Source organism: Stigmatopora nigra, chromosome 10 (assembly GCF_051989575.1).
Source record: "Stigmatopora nigra isolate UIUO_SnigA chromosome 10, RoL_Snig_1.1, whole genome shotgun sequence".
NCBI lineage: Eukaryota > Metazoa > Chordata > Actinopteri > Syngnathiformes > Syngnathidae > Stigmatopora > Stigmatopora nigra.
The window spans coordinates 11,221,279-11,242,509 of record NC_135517.1 but is presented as its reverse complement, the minus strand read 5'-3'; the positions used below and the strand labels follow the sequence as shown (position 1 = coordinate 11,242,509).

The following is a 21,231-nucleotide window of genomic DNA, read 5'->3' as shown; positions in this document are numbered from 1 at the left end:
ATGATTATTATTACACGATGAAAGCCTGTCAAGTTGTCACTAAGGTTGTTGATCTTGTGGATATTAATTTAGAATCCTTACTCCTCTCATTGGTGAATCGATCGTCCATAAACTTGGTAGCTAAGTAGCACAGACTAGGATTGATCGCCTGATTTGATTTTTTTTTCCATCAGGGATGATTAATTAATTTCATAATTATTAGTAAATTCGGTCATTGCCAATAGAAGGCAGTACAGATTTTGGATTCACGGCTGATGCTCTTTTAACGTAAGGGCAATACGGGACAAAAACTCTATTAAAACACAGTGAACTCCAAATATGCTGCGAGTGTTCCATTATCATAAGTGAGATAGTGAGATTATATTTCCAAAACAATGTAGTATGCTGTTTAGTCTTAAAACAAACTTCTGTTGAGTGAAAAACAGGTTTGCCCCCACATTGTGGGCGTCGCCACGTGTTGTTGAAACAAGGCGAGCTCAAACTTGCAAAGGGACGTCAAGTGCTTGAAAGAATTTGTTCTCCATGCTCACCTGGCATTTACGGAATTAAATTCCTGTTCAATTTTATTGCAGTGGTAGATTTGGCCACAAGATGATTTTTATCTTCTATAAAGCTCCTCAAGTGTTAAATAGCCTAATTTCTGAAGTCCCCAAAAATCAACCATAAAAATGGCTAACAGGGATAAAATCAACATTTTTCTCTCACTGTTGTCAAAAGAATTTACCTATTTTAATATTCCAAACTAATGTTTTCCAAAAATGTCTGAATTGCAGCAAATCTACTTCATACAATATTTTGACTACCTATATTTTTAAAATAAATGAAAATCAAGTCAGAACCATAATAAGCTGGTTGGATATTAATAAGGCTCTCAGTAAAATAACTCACCTTAAGTCTTGTACTCTGACGCAAGATGGCTGCAATGAGCTCACGCCCCAGATCCCGTCTTAAGTCATCTAGTCTTGAATACATGATATCTTGGACGCCAGGGGCAGGGAAGAGGTGGGGCTGGAGCGAGGTTTCCCTATGTGGAAGGTGGCGGTACTTTACACTCAAATTCCTCGCAACTCATTAAACTCCGGGATTAACGAACATCGGATCATTTGACATTAGATAGCAACATTACCTTTTCTTTGGAGTCCAGTTCTTTCATCGTCTGCATGTGCCAGTGAGCTGGGCGAACCCACCTGCCTGATTCAGGTAAGGCACCCATTAAGGAAGTTGAGGTCGTTGTTCGATCTACGAAAGAGCACACAAGCTTCGTGAACAAATCGCTCTGTTTAACTGGAAAACAATTGAAGGCAAACATGAGTTTAAGTTGGCAGAAATTAATTGACGATCCTTCCTTCTAAAGTTGGGTTACTCACGTAAAGTTGGCTCACTGGTGGGGTGGTCTAGCAGAAACTGCAGCCCACAATGTGGCTTGGCAGTGGTTAATGATTGACACCTGTTGTAAAGGAAGATGGCTGATTTCGGTGTCACCGAAAACAGAATCCGGGTGGCTAAAATTGAATTAGAAATTGTTCACTGAAATAATTGAATTAAGACACTCTACCTGAATAAGGTCATTTGAACCATTGCATTGAAAACTGAATTTAAAAAAAAAACTCATTCACCTTAAGGAAAATTTTGATTGTTCTTTTTTTGCAGTTTTCAAAATACAAATTCAGTTTGAAAATGCTCATTCAAGTGGCAAAATTTGGATTTAAGTTTTTGGGGGATGGACCGTCAAAATGTTTTAAATATGAAACAGAAATTGTAGCACACTTTAGAGGACTTCAACTTAAAATAAATGTTTGGAATGCAATGTGTATTTGTAATATACACATCTATATAGTGAGCATTTCGATTGCCTTGCCTCTGCATGCTTTAAAAAATAGCATATTTTGAATATTATATCTGAATTATTTGTCACAGACAGCATGCGACGACTGTCGTGTTTTTTCAGGAACCACCAATAAAAAAGAAAAAAAAAGAAAATTAAACATCCTACAGGAAATCCAAGGATTGGAAATGCCCACATGAACTTTGGTGTTTTTCTCAGTACGTCCTGCAGGGATGTGTTCCAGTCGGGGCCTTTGCGGCAGGGGCGAGCCAGCCACCGACCGGCCCGCCCGCTCCGGGAACACTGGTTCGGGGGCTCACTATGCCCTGTGCGCCCTGGGCGTGGGTCTCATCGCGCTGGGCGTGGTCATGATCGTGTGGACGGTCATCCCCATTGACGGAGAAGCGTCGGGCACCCCTACCAACGCGTCCAGCAACACCACCACCACCACCGCTGCCGATGACGATAGCGAAGATGGAGAGCTCTCCAAGTCGTCGTCGGTCGCCATGGTGTTGGTCGGCGTGGGCCTAGCCATGCTCTTGCTGTCCATTTGCCTAGGAATTCGGAGCAAGCGCAGAGCCAACAACGAAAGCAACGAGCAATCGGCAACGGCGGCGGGGGCGGCCTTCTTGGATCATGTGGCAGGCGAGCAAGAAGAGTGAGTACGCTCAAGTTCTAGTCCGCCAAATGGGAATGATTCAATTATAATATTGTTTTTTCTTTGCAATCAACTGTTAAAATGATCAGATGGGTGTTTTTTTCTTTTAGTAACTCGAGAAATTATACATTTTAGGAAGCATGCAAACTTGGCTTCCAATGAAAATCTTTCAATAACATTTTCAAGTCGCCACTTTGTCCAATACTGCCCCCTGCTGTTAACCGATATTTTAACCCACAACAGTCTGATGCAGCAGATGTGAATTTGGTTTAATCACTTTTGCAATTAATTGACCAGTTCATGTAAAAATATCCTTCTAAATTACTCTTAACATTTTAGCTGTGAAGCGATAAATAAATTCAATAACATTTATTTGAAATAAATGCATTTGAATTGTATTTATGTATTAATTCATATCATTAAGTGCTGGCAAATAATTTCCTAATTTCATAATTTCTTCTCCGTTCACAGTGTCCCGGATCCGACCACGTTCAGCGTTCCGAGCTACGAGGAAGTAGTGGGTAGCAGTGACTACCCCGTGCGTCAGAGCAACCTCCGCCAGAGCAACACGCACCTGCCGTCCTACGAGGACATCATCGCGGCCGTGGAAAACGAAGGCGCCGAGCCACCCGCCGAAGACGCCCCCTCAAACGTCGACTCCCCCTCGCCGGCCCCCCAGCCCGAAGCGGCCCGTCAGCCCAGCTTGCCGGCGCAGCGCAGCAGCAGCCGGGCCAGCCGCCTGTTGCGCCCTCTACGGGTCCGGCGCATCAAGTCGGACAAGCTGCACCTAAAAGACTTCCGCATCCAAATCCGCAGTCCCACGACCAACCCGGTCACCATCGAGCCTATCACGCCGCCGCCGCTGTACGACAACAAGCCGCCGGAATTGGACTGAATGCAATTACTTGTGGACTGCTAACACTCCCAAAGAAACCAGTTTTTTTACGGCTGCTACTCAACATATCGGTTAGACGTCGCTGGGAGCGCCTATTTACGAGATTGAGGAACTTTGCCCATTGCATTCTGTTAGCTCGCCCCTCTGCGCCAATTAAAGGCAATAAAAGTGGGATTTCAAGGGCAAAAAAATAGGGATATTTAACATTGATGCATTTTGTATTTGTGTTCTTAATGAAGATTCATTCATTGAATGGGAGGAATTCTTTGTTAATGTTTTAAGTGTGTCTTCAAGTACCTAAAATTAAATATTGTGGTGCCGTAAGGTAATGGTTTGACTTCTTTAAAGTATTTTGTATTCAAATAAATCAGGTTTCAGTTGCAGCCTGCTTTTAATTAAACAATTTCAAGCAGAAATTTCAATGCAAAGTTATTAATATGCTTTTTTAAGGTCAACCTTGGTAACTGAGGCCTTTTATTTGGAATGCTGTTGAAACAAATGGCAGTTCAGATGAAAGGAATATGTTGAAGGTGGGCAAGTGTATTCATGTTGAGCAACATTGCTGTCTTTGTTGGTTTCGTAATAAAATCAGTATCTATTTTTTTTTAAGTGGCACTATTTCTTTTTTTAATTTGGGTTGGTGTGCAGTGCGAATGTCAGTGAGATTGCATTATTTATTTATTTTTAGTCATTTGGGCCCTTAGTGAATGGAATTAAATTGAGTATTAAAGGTTTTGTAGACATGACGAAGAAGTGAATGATGGTTGCACAAAGTTTTTAAGATGCACGTACCATTATTCCAGGTCAGGTTGTGATGTGAGGGCAGCAACTTCAGGAAAGAAGTAGCCATGTTTTTAGACCTCCAAGCCATCAGTCCATCTTCAACGGTGGCCGGGTTGTGGGGCAACAGCTTCAAACCTGGGGTAATGGAAATAATGTTAGAAACAAAATTTGCCATTAAAAAAAGCTTTAGTGCTAGTCCTGCTCCTTCAATGATAGACAATTAAAATAGTCCAGATTCCTGCAGGCAACATTATATACAGGTCACAGGGTCAGTTTCACAAGCAACCTCTAGATGGCGTTAAACAGCAAGAAGAGTTGAACATACTTTTACATAGTTAACCTTATTTTTTATTCTCTTTTTTACCATTTTAATTCGTTTATTTTCTTTGTAATATAAAAGTTATTTTGTTACAATTATAAATTACATTATTTTTAATTAAATATATTTTAATACCATTTCAATAACTTGAAACATTTACAATCAAACTCAACTAAATCACCCTCTTATCGTTTCACCCTTCGTTTTATTTCACAAGGAGTATTTTTACACCCTTTTCTCAATAGTTTTTTCTTTGGGTTTTTTTCTGGATGTGCAGCTGCCATGTAGCAGTGGGAGGCACAGCTGTCTACGGGAAGAGCCAAAGCCCGGGGAGTCAGTCACATTCCTGGCTGGGATTCAATGACTGAAGCAGACACAAACAAACAGAGGGAGAGAGAGAGAGATCGAGGGAGGGAGGGAGAGAGCGAGAGAGGGGGGAGGCAAAAGAGAGAGAGAGAGGGCGAATGGGTGGCACAATTGAAGCGCACATTAAGAGCAGTGCGTAAACGGCCACGGAAGGCGTAAGAAGAAGGCAACACTCGTGATCGTGGGGTGTTTTCTTTCTTTCAGGGATTTTCCGACAGTGGAAGTTGTTCATTAGAGAGAGAGGACACGCTTCCGTGGATGATTTTTTTCCTTTTCTCTCTCTCTCTCTCCCCTGAATGGGTTGCACCGGGAAGGGAAGCTGCTCCTCGTCCGGGGGAAGCTGTCTGACTGGCGGCGGCGTGGAATTGCTCTACTCGGGCGCAGAGTGAACGACAGCGATAGACGCTTCGCAAAAATAACAGCAACAACAACCAAAAGCGATTATTGATTGACATTTTCCAAGTTTTTTTTCTTTTTCTTCTTCTTCTCGCTTTGTCGCTTTCGCCTGGAGGAAGATGGAGGCGAGCAGCGTCCAGCCTCACCCGGGACTTCAGCAAACTCTAAAGCAGTTCCATCTGAGCTCCAGGCTCTCTTTGAGCGGACCGGCGTCCTTCTCGGCCCGCTGGCCGCATCATGAGTCCCTGTTGAAGGAGGCCGCCGCCGTCAAAGCCGAGCTGGTGCTCAGCTTGCCGTGCCACACACCGCCGCTCATGTCCGGGCCGCTTTTCATCCCGTCGGACCGCTCGACGGAGCGCTGCGAGACCCTCCTGGAGCGCGAGCCCATCTCTTGCTTCGTGGTGGGCGGCGAGAGGCGGCTGTGCCTCCCGCAGATCCTCAACAGCGTGCTGCGGGACTTTTCCTTGCAGCAGATCAACTCAGTGTGCGACGACTTGCACATTTACTGCTCGCGTTGTACGGCCGAGCAACTGGACATCCTCAAGGTGGTGGGCATCCTGCCCTTCTCGGCGCCCTCCTGCGGCCTCATCACGCAGACGGACGCCGAGCGCCTGTGCAACGCGCTCATCTACGGGGGCTCCTACCCGCCGCGCCGCCGCGGGGGAGGAGGCAAGGAGCGCCCCACGGCCGGTCCCTGTGCTGGTGGTCCCGGCGCTGCCTGTGGCGCTGTCCCCCACCCCGGTCCTGGCGATGCTCTCCCGGAGCTGGAGCGCAGTGAGGCCAGCTTCCGGGTCTACCATGAGTGCTTCGGCCGCTGCAAGGGCTTACTGGTGCCGGAGCTCTACTCGGGCCCCGGGGCCGCCTGTGTGCAGTGCCTGGACTGCAGGCTCATGTTCCCCCCCAGGAAGTTTGTGGTGCACAGCCACAAGCGGCTGGAGAACCGCACCGTGCATTGGGGCTTCGACTCGGCCAACTGGCGGGCCTACGTGCTGCTGGATCCGGACTATGGCGGCAGAGAGGAGAAGCCCAGGCTAGAGCAGCTGCTCAGGGACTTTAAGGGCAAATATGACTTGAGCGCCAAGATGGCCGTCAAGGCGTGCAGGGTAAGTTGGCTCTGGATTTATTTGCTTCCAAACTTTGCTTGCTTGCTTTTTTTGACAAATCTGACTGGGCAAAGTTCACGAGGCAGTGCTTCTCCCAACTTTTGACAATCTGCAACAACCAAGGTTTCCAAAGTGTGGTTGGCGTGCCATAAGCGGCACGCCGATGATTTAAGTCAGTGTACAGTTGCATCCTGAATGAACATTTATTTTGAATTCTTTGGCTGGCGTGGACTGGAGTCTATTGCCGGTAATGAGTGTTTAATACTCAAATTTCAAGTTACAACTTTCATCAAATACATTTTTAAAAAGTGTAATCAATTAAAGAGAGAACAACAGAGACAAAGTGTGGCCAATGTGTACTTTTCTCTCTGAACTGTTTCTTATTAGTAATTAAAATTTAGTTGTTTTTTTCTTGTGACCGCACAATTAAACTTCTTTCCGGTTGATGGCAAGAGACGTTAAATTTATATCAATTGGAGGAGGTCGGCCCCAATAATTTCACAACTTTGTCACATGAACATGAAACACCAATACAAGTTTAAAAGTTAAATACAACTGAACTGCACTTGGAATTTATAGTAAATAAAAGTTATACAGTCTTACATCTACTTATGAATGCTTCTAGGTACGAAAATTTCAGGTTACAATTTTTTATATACAAATGGGTGACTGAAGTTACAAAAACGATCCAAGTTACCAAATCCCCCAAAAAGTAAATGCATTTCCTTATTTGTTATGTAATTTTAAATTTCCCTTATTAAGCGATCAAAAACTGAACACACACACACACACAGGGCTTTTGTATTAAATTGGGACACTGTCTAATTTTAAAGTGTTTAGTTGGTAGATGTGTGAGCACCGTGGAACGAATGAGAGATTTACATATAAAGTACATATTTACTTACGAAATGTTCAAGTTACGAAAAAGTTTTGGAACCAATTAATTTTGGAAGTGGAGTACTGTACTACATGTTTTTTTTTTAATTCCCTCAATTATGAGATCACTGATGGGTTCGTAGTACATTTGCATGTCGCTTGAGTTGTGAGAGTGATTGGCAGTCAGTCTTTCTGCGTGTCCTGCGACTGACGAGTGACCAATCCAGGGTGACCAAGCCCTCCTGTGGGAACACATCCTCTCCGTTAAGATAAATGGAGACCCGATCATTTTTAGGCAGGATGAGAAGGAGGGGTGAGCGGAGGCTATTTTAGGTGGTGCTGGGGTTAAGAGTTTAATGAGGTTTGGGATATGGATGTGTGTTTGAGGGTGGCCGGGGAGGGACAAGCTACGCGTGGGTGGGTGGGTGTGGGTGTCACCATGATGGCGTCCTGCGTGGGTCAGCGTGGACAAAAGAGCATAGAGGATAGGGGTGGGCGGCCGGAGGAGGGGGGGCTGGCTGGCTGACTGGCTGGCTGGCTGGCGGGCGGGCTGGCTTGGTCACAGAGCAGCTGCTGTGTGGGACTCAGGCAAATGAGTGGACACCATTGCCGTCTGAGCGCCAGCCAGGAGATGCGTCATCTCGGGGAACCTTGGGAAGAAAAATTGAGCAAAGTTGCTCAACAGAGAAGTAAATTCCGACTGGGTGGGATGTCACAAAATCACTTCGGAACTTTGGCTTAAAGGTCCAGTTTGGTCATAATGCTCGCAACATAAATCATGAGTGTGAACATTAAATGTTGTTTGTCTCCATGTGCCCTGCAAATGGTTGGCGACCAGTTCAGTCTGTACACCACCTCCTGTCCATAATTAGCTGGGTTAAGCTCCACAACATTCACAAGCCTTGCGAAAAGAGGTATGGAAAATGAATGAACGTACTCCTGGTCTTTTTAGAATTGAATTGTTTCATTCGTCATCATTTTGTTGATTCCGTGTTTGTGTTTTTTGGAGCTGAATTGCAATATTATAGCAGGTTTACTTTGGTTTATTTTTGGAGCTTGGAATGGATTAACATCATTCAAATTCATTTGAATAAGGGAAGATCTTTTAAGGAGTGAATGACGTATCTGAAGGCATCACTATGCTTAGTATGCTCCATAGAAGACAATGGGATGGCCGGGTGGGGGCGAGGCTGGCGGGCAGTGCAGTGCAGTGCAGTGCGTGCTGGCTGTGGTTCACTGTCAGTCGTGTCCCACTTAGCAGACAGGCCAGGCACCTCGGGGAGCCGCGCACCAGCGCCGCTGCCATACATCAGCCTGACAGGCCAAGCTGCTCAAAGGCCAGACGGCGGCTCGCACACCAAGCTTAAGCCGGCCAGCCACGCAAAAAAAAAAAAAAAAAAAAAACGGGCCACGTTATCGGCCGGCCTCAGACTGCCTCACATGTCACACGCTGGCTTTATTAAGAAGAAGTGCAAATTCTGCAGTTTGCGCTTGATTGCGGATGCTTGGAAGTCTGGTGATCAGTGGCAATTTACACAATTGCATATCCTTATAAAATAAGACTTTGGAATGCTGCTTATTTGTGTTTTCTGCTTCCTAACGGCTTGATATTGAAATTCAAGCTAGTAGGAAACCTCAATGGAGTAAAGTTGATGGTAACTAGCGTCCAATTCATTTAAAAGGGGAGGAGCTTCCAGTGAACAATCACTACTAGAGTTCCTAGTCAAAATGGATCTGGTGTCTTTTCCCACATTGGCTTTCAATAAGATAAAAATTAACATTTCTACCTATGGCTAAAATCCATTACTTTATCTCTAGTAGAAGAGTTAAAAATGAAATATTTTCTTCCTCTGGCCAAGATGCACACTTTTACCAAATAGTTAATTATGAGCAGATGTCCAATCTATTTGAAGTGGGAGGACTATCAGCAAATGAATGAATATAGAGAGAGCATGGAATCGGTACTGAGTATCAGAAACGGACTATCGAGAGCCAAACAAACATAAAAAACACTTTTGCAGCACTAGTATTTCCCAAAGCATTATATTGTAATTTACAGTAAAATTCTGGCAACCACAGACAGCTGCCCATTTTTTTACCACCAATTTAAAACAGATTTGTGCATTACAGTGTACTAAAGTCACATTTATGAATGACAATCTCTACCATCTTAAAGTATTGTGGTATAAATCAACAGTTCGGAAAAGGCAAGCCAGCAAGTGTGATTGCCGTAAACTTGAAATCAACCACACGTATGTTATATTGTCACCACATCTTGAAGCAATGGAAATAAATTGGATCTGGGCGCTCCATAAACAAGCGCCCGATAGCACGATTAGTAAATCAGGCCTGACTAGTTTTTGCTGGTGAATGCTATGGTAAGAAATGAAAGGGAATGTAAACATGTTGTGTCACGGGAGTAGTAAAACAAATTGCATTTCACTTCTACTAATTCAGGCCGTATTTGCCTTCTGCAATAGCCTTGGAAACAACTTTGGATTGAGCGATTTGAGGGATGTGCGTGGGAGTTGGTCAAACCGCTTAGTCATTGTGTCCGTTCCGCACGGCGTCCGCCGATTCGTGGACGAGAGCAGCTTGCCGGGACGCCCTTTGACGTGTGGTCAAAGGGCCGCGACCCTCGACCTCTCTCCAAAGACACTAACTCGGCCGCCCACTCCACCCCAATGGCAGACCCGACCGCTGGACAGATGGCCGTTTGATAAAGAACGCAAAGAAGGATAGAGTGGATTGGCGCCTTGTTTTGTCAAATTTGACTCATTGATTTTAGAAATGAACATTTGCTTCCAAATTGGCTCCAAAAAGCAGTGCAGATTGCCACCACACTTATCTGAAAATATCAGGGTTTTTTAGCTTTTTAAACTAACAGTACTGCTTTTATTATATATTATAAGATGCTTAATTTAGCCAATTAATGCTGTAAATTATTTTCTTTGCCCATTAACGTCTGAGCCGCTGAAGAAACATTTAAGACAGTTTTAGATTAATGTGGTCAAGTAAAAATTTAGGCTAAGAGGGAACTACTTGTCTATATTTACTTTTCATGATACCTCGCTATAAGTAGCATTGCAAGCTCATTGCGATTTAATTTGCTGAGGGCGTGGCCTGTACGAAGAGGGTACATGTAACGACCAATAAGAGTCAGGGAGGAGTCGGGACAGATTGGGGTATGGCTTTAACTCATATATAAGACTTTTGACTTGATCATTGGTTTGTGCGAATGACCAAGTGACCCTCATACTATATACAGAATAAGAATATAAAAACAAATTCAAACTAATAATATAGTTCAAATGGACTAGACGTCTATTGACATTAACTGACTTTTTAGGAAAAATGTCAAAAGTACGCTTCAATGCATCCGACACATTGTTCATTTGCTCTCATTTGGATTAGAAAAGCAGGGATTGCATTTTCCTGTTTCTTGTTGCGGCTTTCAGTTAGAAAGCATTAACGCACAAATGGGAGCGCATAAGTTAGTCCTTTCTTTCACGGCGCAACTATTAAAGTCATTGGGCTGAGGCCAATTTATGCCATTTTTCATCCCATTGTTCCTCTCCGTGGCAAAAATGAGCCTCAAACGTGGCGTGAACCAATCAAGTGAGCGTCAAGGGCTTGTGCTTCCACTTATTCGCGGCCATTAAAGTTATTGAATTCATTAAAAATAGCAGTCTGTTACTACTTCTACAAATTTAACTTCTTTGTCTGAGAAGGTCCACATATTATTATTATTATTACCTTTTGCAATCCACAATCATATCAAGTGTGTCTAGCACTTATTGCGCAACATTATGTGATGTTTGTGTCAGAAAATAGAATCCTGTAGAACTGGTTTTCCTAAAATATAGATTTCTGCAACTAAAACTAATAGAAGAATTAGCTTGAATTGTACTGCAGGAGGCAGTTGGTATAAAAATGAAGTCATTTCAATGGATTTCTTAAACAAGCACGACCTATGTATGGATAAGCGGAATGGAATATCAACTATGTAGTATAGTTTTTAATTTACAGTGTTACCTCGAGATAAGAGCTTAATGCGTTCCGGGACTGAGCTCGTATGTCAATTCTCTCGTAACTCAAACGAATATTTCCCATAGAAATGAACTAAAAACAAATGAATTTGTTCCAACCCTCTGAAAAAAACTGAAAAACACGATTTTGGATTGGAAAAACATTTGTATATGTTTAATTCGTCATCTATTAACAAAGTAATAAATAACTAGTGGTTTAATAGACCTAAAATGGGTTTAATATTATTAAATTTAGATGGATTTTGTGGAGGGGAGGTTAGGGTGGGACTTTTTGCATGGCAACGCGCTCGTAACATAACATAAACAAATTTAAATGAACTCGAAATACGATGCAGGCACACAAAAATAAGTTTAATCTAACCTTACACTAAACTCAATTCAAATTTTGTATTAAAGTTTGATACCTTTCTTCTGTCTCAAATTACAATGAATACAAATCTAAGAAATACTAGCATGAAAGTAAGGATGGAAGTAAACAATGTGACGTATGACTTATTTGTCGTTTTGGAGCATCAGGGCGTTGGCACGCACACGACAGCACGTAATGACGGGATGATCCGTTGGCGGCCAGATTAAAATGAGCTCTCGGGGCCGGCTCATTTCCATTCCCATCTGTCTGCTGACCTCTAGGAAGCCGCCACATGACATCCTTGACGTGGCCGTCTGCGCAATGTCCGTCCTGCTTCTTTCTCACATCTTTTCCTTTCATTGTGGCCTCAGCCCTTTTTTTTTCTGGTCCCTCCGGGCAGCCCCCCCACCGGAGACCGTCACCTTGTCCCCACGGTCAGGCGCTCGCGGGGGTGGCGCCCTCCATTCTCCCAGGGGTGACCTCATGTTAAAAGAGTGTCAGCTGGGGTTCTGTCACAGGCGACGCGGGCGAAAGATCCGCCGTTCCTTTTGTCCCCGATTCTGGCCTTTCACCAGTTGTCAAGTGCGGCACTTTTTTGGGGGGGATTTGTTTTGTTACAGGGGTCTCGCCTCTTTCGGGGGAAGTGCGGAGAGCTTTGCATACTCTCCCAGGGTGGAAAATTTTCAGGATCTTTTTCGGCTGTTTTGAAGGACACGTGAACTAACTGAGTCAAAAAGTGAAGATTTTCACTGTATTCTATTTGTCGGCTTTTAATCAGATAAATCGTTAAAAATACAAAAAGGGTATATCGGGCCCATCCTTAGACTTTTTTTTCAAGATCGGACATTGTCTGAAATAAAGTCGAAACAAAAGAATAAGTGCTAAATTCGCAATTTGAGTAATGTTCCGTCATATAAAGATTGACCGATATATTGACTTTTTCCGATATTATTTGTAATTCTTCACCACCTAGTGGCCAGTGTTAGAAAGAACTTCTATATAATGAGTGTAATTGCCTTTATTGAGCATTTCAGTTTAAAATATTGGCTCACAAATTGCATTTAGACATTGCAATTCAGAATTCGGTAATTCCCGAAATATCGTAATTGGATGTAAAACATTGGCTTTTTAAAAATGTATTAAATTATTTCCCTGTTAAGTATTCACAAGTAGTTGAACATATGAAAAGTAATGTAATAGCACCATTCAAATATCCAAGGAGTGGCGTTAATAGGCATCTATCGGCTACGGAACAGATGTCTGCATTGGGTTAGGCGTGATCAATTTCCCCACGATCGCCACCCGATTTCCATCCCCGTGATTAAGAATCAGGCCCATCTGCTGGGGAGGCAGGCATCTGCTGCCGACGGAGACGCTAAGCCGCCCGCTGCAGTTGAGGGGTGCGGCACTCGCTTGGTCGGCGAAGACTCGGAACTACACAAATCTCGCTTTGCTCCTGGAATGCCAAGGGCGTGCGTGTTAGACCTTCCCGATCTGCTTGGTACGCCTCTTGGAAACTCAGACGGCCATTACGTCATCATCCAGGCTCATTCAAAGTACGGCGGGCCTATAAGCATCTGCTGTGGAATGCCATAATTAGAGCGTGCATCAAATGTAGAGCAGCGTCTCAGTTGCACGTACAGTGCGGGGAAAAATGTGCCACAGCAGGCCGCAACAGCCATTTCATTGGCTTATGCTAAAACATACATTTTTAACACTATTTATACTATGTTTCCTACTATGCATGTTTTTATTTGGGATGTGGGAGGAAAAGAACAACAAGCACCCACATAAAACCCACACAGACACATACAAAGTCCACCGAACTGTGAGGCAAATATGCTAACCACTCTCCACCATGCCACCCGACTATTGAAATTCTATAATAAACATCATTTATATGACAGTCTGCCTCTGCATAGTTGAAACCAATGACATAAGTCACAAAAACAATCTGGTATAGGCCAAAAAAAGTTGGATTGGTTAAGTCTGAGGAACATTACTTAGCCCCTCCCTGTCGAAATGGAAAGGACGTTTAACACCGTCAATGGCACGTGAGCATTCAAAGTATGATTCCCTGATTTAAATGAATAGGATCTCTATGGCAATTGATGGGAGGAGTTTGATATTATTAGGGGGGTTGGGGGGTCCACTTTAGAGTGTATTTCTGTTTTGGGGACCACTTTAGAGGCAAATCTTTACCCGCTGGTGCCATATGACAAAACGGCATGTTACCCGTGTCTCCGATTCGCCCATCGCCAAACTCCAAAGCCAAACTGGGATGGAGGATTAGCTCACGCGGTTAAAAGCAAACAGACTGCTGCTGTGTTCAGACAGATTTGACTCCAAATCTTGTTTGCGCCTCCTGTTTTGATGGCTCTCATCACCAGCGGGGTCGCGCCGCACTTTGCAACTGGTGCCAAGCACTGTTTGTGCGGGTGCGTTGACGGGTTGGGGGTCGGAAGGGGGGGAAGGAATGTTTGGAGGATTCCTATTGCACAACTCCCCTGTTATTTGGGAGATGCATAATTAGTTTTGGGATTACGATGTCATGAAGTGATTAAGTCTTCCCCAGTTAAGAGGATGTGCTTCCAGTAAAGTCAACATAAAACTAAAGCCACATTTCCACAACTTGCTTTAGGTCAGTTTGACTTGTCGAGTTAACAATTTCTTTTTATATACATTTCAAATGATCATTGTATATAAAGTCAACGTCAGCTGAAATGGTGCAAGCCAATTTGGTGATTTTTTTTTTAAATTCTGCCTAGCAACGAGTTGTAAAAAGTATGAACAAGTCATTGGGAGTCCCAAAAATCTGAATTTGATATTTATTAGACTAGTGACTTCATTATTGGCATAAAACTTTTAACTGTGATAATAAAATTCATGCTTAAATTTATGGATACAAATTTATGCGCCTGACTATAAAATGGAAAAAAAATGACACTTTTGTGATTTAAAGAATTGTACAGTACTTCAAGAATTCTGCATAGCTAAAAAAAAATTCATAATTCAACTGCCAAGTCAACATGTCGGACTAAATTTTTTTCATGACGACTTTAAATGAGTTTTGCTTTTTTTGCTTACAAAGTAAAGAGTTTAAACGTCAAGCCTTTCATTAAAGCTTTACAATTGTACAATCTTTTGAAATCTCCCGCAAAGTGTTGGTCGCGCATACACACCAGTTCAGATTTGCGTCCGTCATGAATTTCGCCCGCCGACAGATACGTGCGTGATCTAAGGTTTGCTTGAAAATCGCATGTGTACACAAAGTTATTTTTGTTCCGATCTGGCTTTTACTCTGAAAAAGTACGCTCAGGGGTTAAATCTGCCCAGCAACAAGACGCAAGCTGTTTATTTCCGACTAGTCTTTCCTAGTTTTGCCACTGGACGCCAATTGTTTGTTGTTTGGTGCCGATGGTTCGTCCACGATACGTGGACGACGTCGTTCGTTTGTCTAGTTACTGGCCCAAATCCTCCGAAATTTTTTTCGTGTGAATTGGTGGAAAGCGTTCTTATGAGAAGACCACAGTGTCTGGCAAACTAGTTCCGTGCGCAGACCGGTTGTGTGTGGGCAGGTGAGCGTTGTCGGACTGAAGTCACGGTGGTTAGCAGTGGGCCGGTGTTGATTGGAGGGCGCCTGCGGTTGCTAAGCAGAGCTGTGCTAAATAAGAACTTGTTGGCTCTCGCCGGCTCAGAGGAAAGCGCAGCGCACGATGGCACACATATATATATGTTCAGTTCTGTATACGGCAGACCTCACGCTACACGGCCCTCTCACAGCTGAGAGACCTCAGCGCTTCACTACTCCCTCGCGGCCCGCGTAAAGCCAGCCTCTCCATCAGCGAGACCATTCACCTCCTCCGTTTGACACGGGGTCGACCCTGGAGGACGTACCTCCCTGCATGGGCTCTCCTCCAACTGCAGCGCACTCCCCCTCACGCTGTGTTCTACTCCAGCTCTACCTCCACTCACTCTGGCCTACATACAAAGGACAGATGGATGGACGGATGGATGGAAAGATAGCGGGAACGTTTACATGCCCAAGAACTCCATCTCAATTATTAATCCGAGGCCTTTAGTCACAATTTAAGTCTGCTTAATTGCATGTGGTGATGTGTTAACATCAAATAATGTACTTTTCAAGTACAGTAATCCCTCAAATATCGCAGTTAATGTAGACCAGACATTGCCGAAAATTAAAAAATCGTAGGGTTACCCCTATTAATTTTCTTACTGAGAGTGACATTTAACATTGACGGCTATCGATGTCAAAATTCCATTTGAACTAATTCAGTGAGTTAAACCTAAATTTCAAGCAATGGAAATAGAAATCCCTTTCAGCCAGCCAGCATTATCTAAAATTAACCTAACCATGTTTTAAGTAGGCAGTACTGGGGATTAGTGGTTCTGCCTTTCAGTTCTGAGGTTCTGGGCTCTAATCATGGTTGCGGCATTCCTTGTGGAGTTTGCATGTTCTCCCCACATTCCATTCTTTCCATCAATAGATACTCTTAAATCATCCGTAGGTGCGAATAGCTAAAACATGGGCCCTCGTAGCACGTTGACAGAGAATTGAACAGTCTGTTGGAGTGACGCTTTGGTTATAAAACAGTCACCCTGGGAACTACTGCACTGGCTTTGTCCTGACTTCATATTTGAAACAATGCCAGAGAGAAAATTGCCAAAACATACTTGTTTTTGGGAGCCTGAAACTAAATCTGAAAAAATAGAATGCTCGAAAATGGAAGTGTCCGTTGTAATAAACATATTACAAAATGTAAATGACCATATCATTGGTGGAAAAAAAGCTAACAGTAGAACAGAATTGCCACTCTATTGCTGTCACTATCCTCGGATACGTACAATAGGAAATTTGATCAATTTTTTATGTTTATAACCTATTATTGATGAATATAGAAAAGGCTTTTTGGGGAGGTTTGATTTTTCGGTGTTTGCGGCACGCATCTGGCAGGACTCCCAAGACAAACTAAGACAGACAGACAGACGAAGGTGGCTGAAAATAGAGCGCGCCCAAGCCTTTATCCTATAATGACCACCAGACTATTACGAGACACAGTGTCTTACACGCACGGTGTCGACGGAGGAGTTTAGCTAATTAAATTAGCGTGCCAGGAAAAAAAAAAACAGCCGGTAAGATTATTGCCAGAAGCATTGAACTCGTTTGTTGCCATCGCCAGTTTCCCAATTTTGTTTTCAACTTTGATACCGTTCTTCTCCCCGGTTGGCTATATTTCCCTCGCCTCCACCCTGACTTTCAGATGAAACCTAATGAGGGTTGTTTACTTTTGCATTCGCTTCAAAATCTTCAGAAAATGATGCACACCAACGTCCTCACAATAGGATAACTCACCCCCACTTGTGGTGATACTGAAATCAGCTGTGTAATGTGTACGTAAAGTTCAGTCCGCTTACTCTACTACAAAATCCAACTTGCATGCGCAACACAAAAACATTCAAGATCATACATTAAACGGCCTGCTGAGCTTTTACAGTTGACATTGTGTTTGGTTCATGTGTCTCACATAGAATGTATGAATGATTCCAGAGGTGATAAAAGATCATTGTTGAGGGCGTCATTCGCACAAAGCTGTACCCCCCCCCCTACCCCCTCATGCACCACATCTCCCCTCCAGCTGCTGCACTGTACACACCGCTGCAACATAATGAGTCGCTCCAAAGAGATTAGTCGCCTCATCATCAACGGCGTTCCCTAATTTCTCCGCCTTTTGTCGCAGTTGCACGCGGCACCCAAAACAAAGGAAGGCGCTCTGCGCCCACAGCAGGTGCTGGACCCCCACCCCAGCAAAACACCACACCCACCCATGAATTACCCCCACGAGGTGCCGTTGACATACTCCAGCAACCTTCTGCAAGCTCAACTTGAACCCTCAGTCACCGCCCGAGAAATTCCTCAGGCGAATGGTTTTCTCTCCCCGAGCCGCTTCTGCGCACACATCTGGTGAACAGCACAAGCACCTCTGTCATCTTTTACAGCGTTGAGGTCATTTCCACCCTATCAGTAAAATGGAAACACATGATGTGCAGGCCCGGGCTCTTAATGGGGTGGGGCTGGCGTGGAGCAGCACTGACGCACGGCCTTCTACAGGCCGCCAAAAACGACGCTCTCTCGCGACGTTGGGGTTTCGGTCCAGTTAAAACGCCGAGTCCATTCCGGTTGCTGAGAATCGGACGGCTTTGGCTTCATTCGGAAGAAAGGGCGTGTCGGGAGATTTAATTAGGATTCTCCATCCGTAATAAATCGTGCTGGTTTCCACCATACCACGCCATCGTTCCCAACTTTGCGCCATTGTTTCCTTTATTGTTGACGTGGTCGCTATGTTGCATGGAAACCGCATTGGACACGGCGCCACCACGGTGTATTGGTGATTAACAGTTTTGCGGATTGGATTTTAACTGTTGACTATTCAAGGGTGTCTACATTTCATTTTCCTGGCCGGCAAAATCACTTTTTAAACAGAGCGGACTTTATTCGCAACCAGTCAAAGCGGGTTCTTTCATTCCCTTTAAATGTAGCACGTTATTTTTGATGAAGTGTCTTAAAATGTAAGCACTGTTTTTCTGTCTTATTCATTTTGTTACATATAAAAGTAGTCTATATTAACTTAAGATGACTTAAGTGTCTTTTATTTAAAGACCTGCCATTTGCAGACAACCAGACCAAGTTGGATCCAGCTACCCGCATTAGGGCTAAAAAAAAAGTGAGAAAGACTCCTCTAGCGATTGTACGGAAGTTTTGAAAAGTCAATTATATTAATTTGAGAAATCAGTGAAATGAAAAATTATGAAGTGATTCATTAATGAGTTGACGTACAAAGTATGAATCATGCCAAATACTGCTCTATGGCTCTGGGCTTCAGATTTGAGCTGTCAATGTTGAACCAAAAACAAAGTTGGACAACGAAACTATGTAACTACATCATGGTTTCCAGATGTTTGCACATATCTTATTTTGATTAATTACCAAAATAATCAGTCTGCTGTCATTGAGAACGACGGAAATTGGAGAATATTTACTGTTGAGAGACTGACAGAAGCGAATTTGGACTATTTTTAGCCAAGCCATGTCCCAAAACGATTAGTCACCTTTCAAAATAGTAATTATTTGCAGATTAGCTGATTAATCATGGCCAAAACTTCCTTTTCCGAACTGCACGACCTCAAATTTGGGTTCTCATACTGTCCCAAGATTTCCACATTTCTGCTTCATGTGAACTCCTCAGACACATTTTCGCTGATTTCTTCTCTCTGCATTTTAACCATCGGCGTCACATGAATTCCTCGTCTTAACGCTTTTTCTTCCATACGAGAAGTCTGCGAGCCATCAGTATGCAACGAGCGCTTTCTCCCTCCTTGTACATGTACATTCCAGCCACTCTGTGGTTTCCATTTGGCGGGCAATAGAACCAAGGAAGGAGAAGAGAATGATGGGGTTCACAGTGCACGGAGGCGTCCTCCAGCAGGACTTGTTGTTAGACTGCGGCGCGCCTCCGTCCTCATTACCTCTGCGGCAGCTTTGCTTCTCCGCCTTTGTTCTCGCTCGCTCGCTCGTCTTGGCTTGAAACTGGAGAGGACGCGGAGAAGTGCTGAAGCTGCACTTTTGCTCGACTGCCCACAACTACTTGTGAGGGAGGAAACGTAGCACAGACGAGCACCCCCTCGGGCCCCCTCTTGTCTACATAGTTCGGTGAAAGCAGCAGAATGGTTTGCTGTCTTTCTCAAATTGTAAGCCGTGGATACAGTCAGTCCTGGTGTATTGCGTTGGCAATTTTGGGGAGAAACATCACTTTTGTATGAGGGCTGCCACGAGTAATTGGCAAGGAGTTGATTATTGAGTGAATCCACAATGTGTTTGATAGTCCATTTGTCCTAAAACTGCCTGTGTCTTCCTTTTTAACAGTAGGTTTTCAGTATTGTTGATGAAATTAATTCACTTCTGCACTGAGTATCCTCACAATGGGTTTCATAGCCTATCTAGAATGATTATTTGATTATCTCATCTCATTTTCTGAAGCACTACATCCTCATTGGGGTCACTGGAGGTGCTGGAGCCTATGAATTGGTGGTCGCAAGGAACAAGGAGAAAAACAACCATTAAGGCCCACACTCCTACCTAGGGGCAATTTAGAGTGTCCAATCAGCCTACCATGCATGTTTTTAGAATGTGGAATGAAAGCAGAGTACCCAGAGAAAACCTACTCAGGCCTGAGAAGACCATGCAAACTCAACAGAGGTGGAGGTGACCTGGATTCGAACCCAGGAGCCCAAAGCTGTGAGGCCAATGTGTCAACCACCACGCTGGCTGCCCTATTTGATTATTATTTACTAAATAATGATTTGACCTTGTTATTCAAAGTTTCCAAAAAGAAAACAAAAACTCAATGACAATTACAAAGTATTCATGGGTAAATAGTTTTTTGTTCCAATACAAATGAACAACTTTTACTCAGACTGAGGCCTGAAACAGCAGCGTCTAATGGACAGACAGTAAAAGTTTATCACACTAATGACCCACACAGTCAGGTTTTCTAATGGCACACATAGCCACGCCATGCAAACGGGGTTGGCCAGAGGTCGGCTAGAATTGCGGCTAGGGACATTAAATGGGCCTGGATTCTGACCGCTAGACTGGAAAAAGGAGGGGTGCTTGAAACAAAGGGCGCATGAGGTGAGGTGAGGTCAGTAGAATGGGAGGCGGCGTCAGATTGGACAGCGAGAGAAATATGCTAGCACAATGACCATGACTGAAATACGGGGCAAACTTTTGCAGTTGAAAATGAATAAGCCTGATTCTGTAGCTTAAAGTTACCCAAACATTTATACGCAACTCAGAAGGCATTGTTACTTAAGCTAATATTGTGGTGAAGTAATAATTGCAGTAAATATTTGTATGAAAACCTTTCAAGGACCAAAATTGCAGCAAAGCAGTTCATCTTACGTAACTTCAAGTTGTAACGATTAGACTGTAAAACATGCCAACAAATGTTATTCAAAAAGATTACTTGAAGGGGAAAAACTGTGTTAGTGTTTCTTATTTAATCTCATCTAACTTGGAATTTACAGTGTCTCATATATTCCTATGCAACCCTGTGTGGAAAAAAATGGGAAAATAATGTCTTTGGCACTGAATGAGGTAACTTGTAAATCAACAGTTTGAAGATATCATTTAAAAATGGCTTGGTTTCTCCTCATGTCCCGTGATTGGCTGGGATAGGCTCAAGCCCCCCGTGACCCTTGTGAGGATAAATGATAACAAAAATGAATGAATAGCTGAAAATATTCTATTGTTGTCCAATAAATTAACATCAAATCATCATAAAGTGTCCCTTGAGGATTACTTGCATACCTTTGCAAAAGTAGGCTTAACTGTAAAATAGCGGAATAAAAGTTCATATGAAATATTATTTTAGCAAAAAAGGTGGTTGGTGTTAAGTGCCTTCTTAAAGTAACTGGCAAGCATATTGCAGTTTAGTCAATTTCCAAAAGTATTGGCTTTCACTATGGACGGACATCCATGATAAAGCATTTTGTCTATCTTTTTTCTTCAAATAACGAGGCTCGAATCTGTCC

General features: G+C 43.4%; 2 protein-coding genes and 2 long non-coding RNA genes across 8 annotated transcripts in view; 2 read left to right on the top strand and 2 right to left on the bottom strand.

Moving 5' to 3' along the window:
• Positions 1-885: 885 nt before the first annotated feature.
• Positions 886-3,403, bottom strand: LOC144203730 (uncharacterized). Its single transcript, XR_013327754.1, has 3 exons — positions 1,368-3,403; positions 1,127-1,239; positions 886-1,024 (listed from the first exon to the last, which is right to left on the bottom strand). It is a non-coding gene; the product is annotated as an uncharacterized LOC144203730 (long non-coding RNA).
• On the top strand, positions 996-3,983 carry tmem51b (transmembrane protein 51b). 2 transcript variants are annotated; one of them, XM_077727300.1, is made up of 3 exons: positions 996-1,200; positions 2,045-2,483; positions 2,955-3,983. In XM_077727300.1, exons 2-3 carry the CDS (start codon positions 2,059-2,061, stop codon positions 3,376-3,378), a joined length of 849 nt encoding a protein of 282 aa, XP_077583426.1. In that variant the 5' UTR covers positions 996-1,200; positions 2,045-2,058; the 3' UTR covers positions 3,379-3,983. The 2 variants fall into 2 exon arrangements, with proteins under 2 accessions (XP_077583426.1, XP_077583427.1); XM_077727301.1 differs by having other exon boundaries at positions 1,949-2,483.
• A 183-nt stretch (positions 3,984-4,166) lies between these two features.
• LOC144202961 (uncharacterized) overlaps positions 4,167-21,231 on the bottom strand; it is a 44,648-nt gene continuing 27,583 nt past the window's right edge. For 3 of the 4 annotated variants that reach the window (XR_013327594.1, XR_013327597.1, XR_013327595.1), the window contains one exon: positions 5,866-7,871. This is a non-coding gene — a long non-coding RNA (uncharacterized LOC144202961). Of the gene's footprint in view, positions 4,297-5,865; positions 7,872-21,231 lie in introns of those variants that run through there. The other variant, XR_013327596.1, reaches the window with a different exon arrangement.
• Positions 4,939-21,231, top strand: part of skib (v-ski avian sarcoma viral oncogene homolog b) — a 38,499-nt gene continuing 22,206 nt past the window's right edge. Inside the window, exon 1 of the mRNA XM_077726104.1 lies at positions 4,939-6,345. Within this exon, the coding sequence (XP_077582230.1) occupies positions 5,362-6,345 (984 nt within the window). The 5' untranslated portion in view covers positions 4,939-5,361. The remainder of the gene's footprint in view (positions 6,346-21,231) is intronic.

Coding starts and splice junctions, on each gene's coding strand:
- tmem51b (XM_077727300.1), top strand. CDS start 2,059: ATGTGTTCCAGTCGGGGCCTTTGCGGCAGGGGCGAGCCAGCCACCGAC. Junction 2,484..2,954: donor GTGGCAGGCGAGCAAGAAGA/GTGAGTACGCTC, acceptor CTCCGTTCACAG/TGTCCCGGATCCGACCACGT.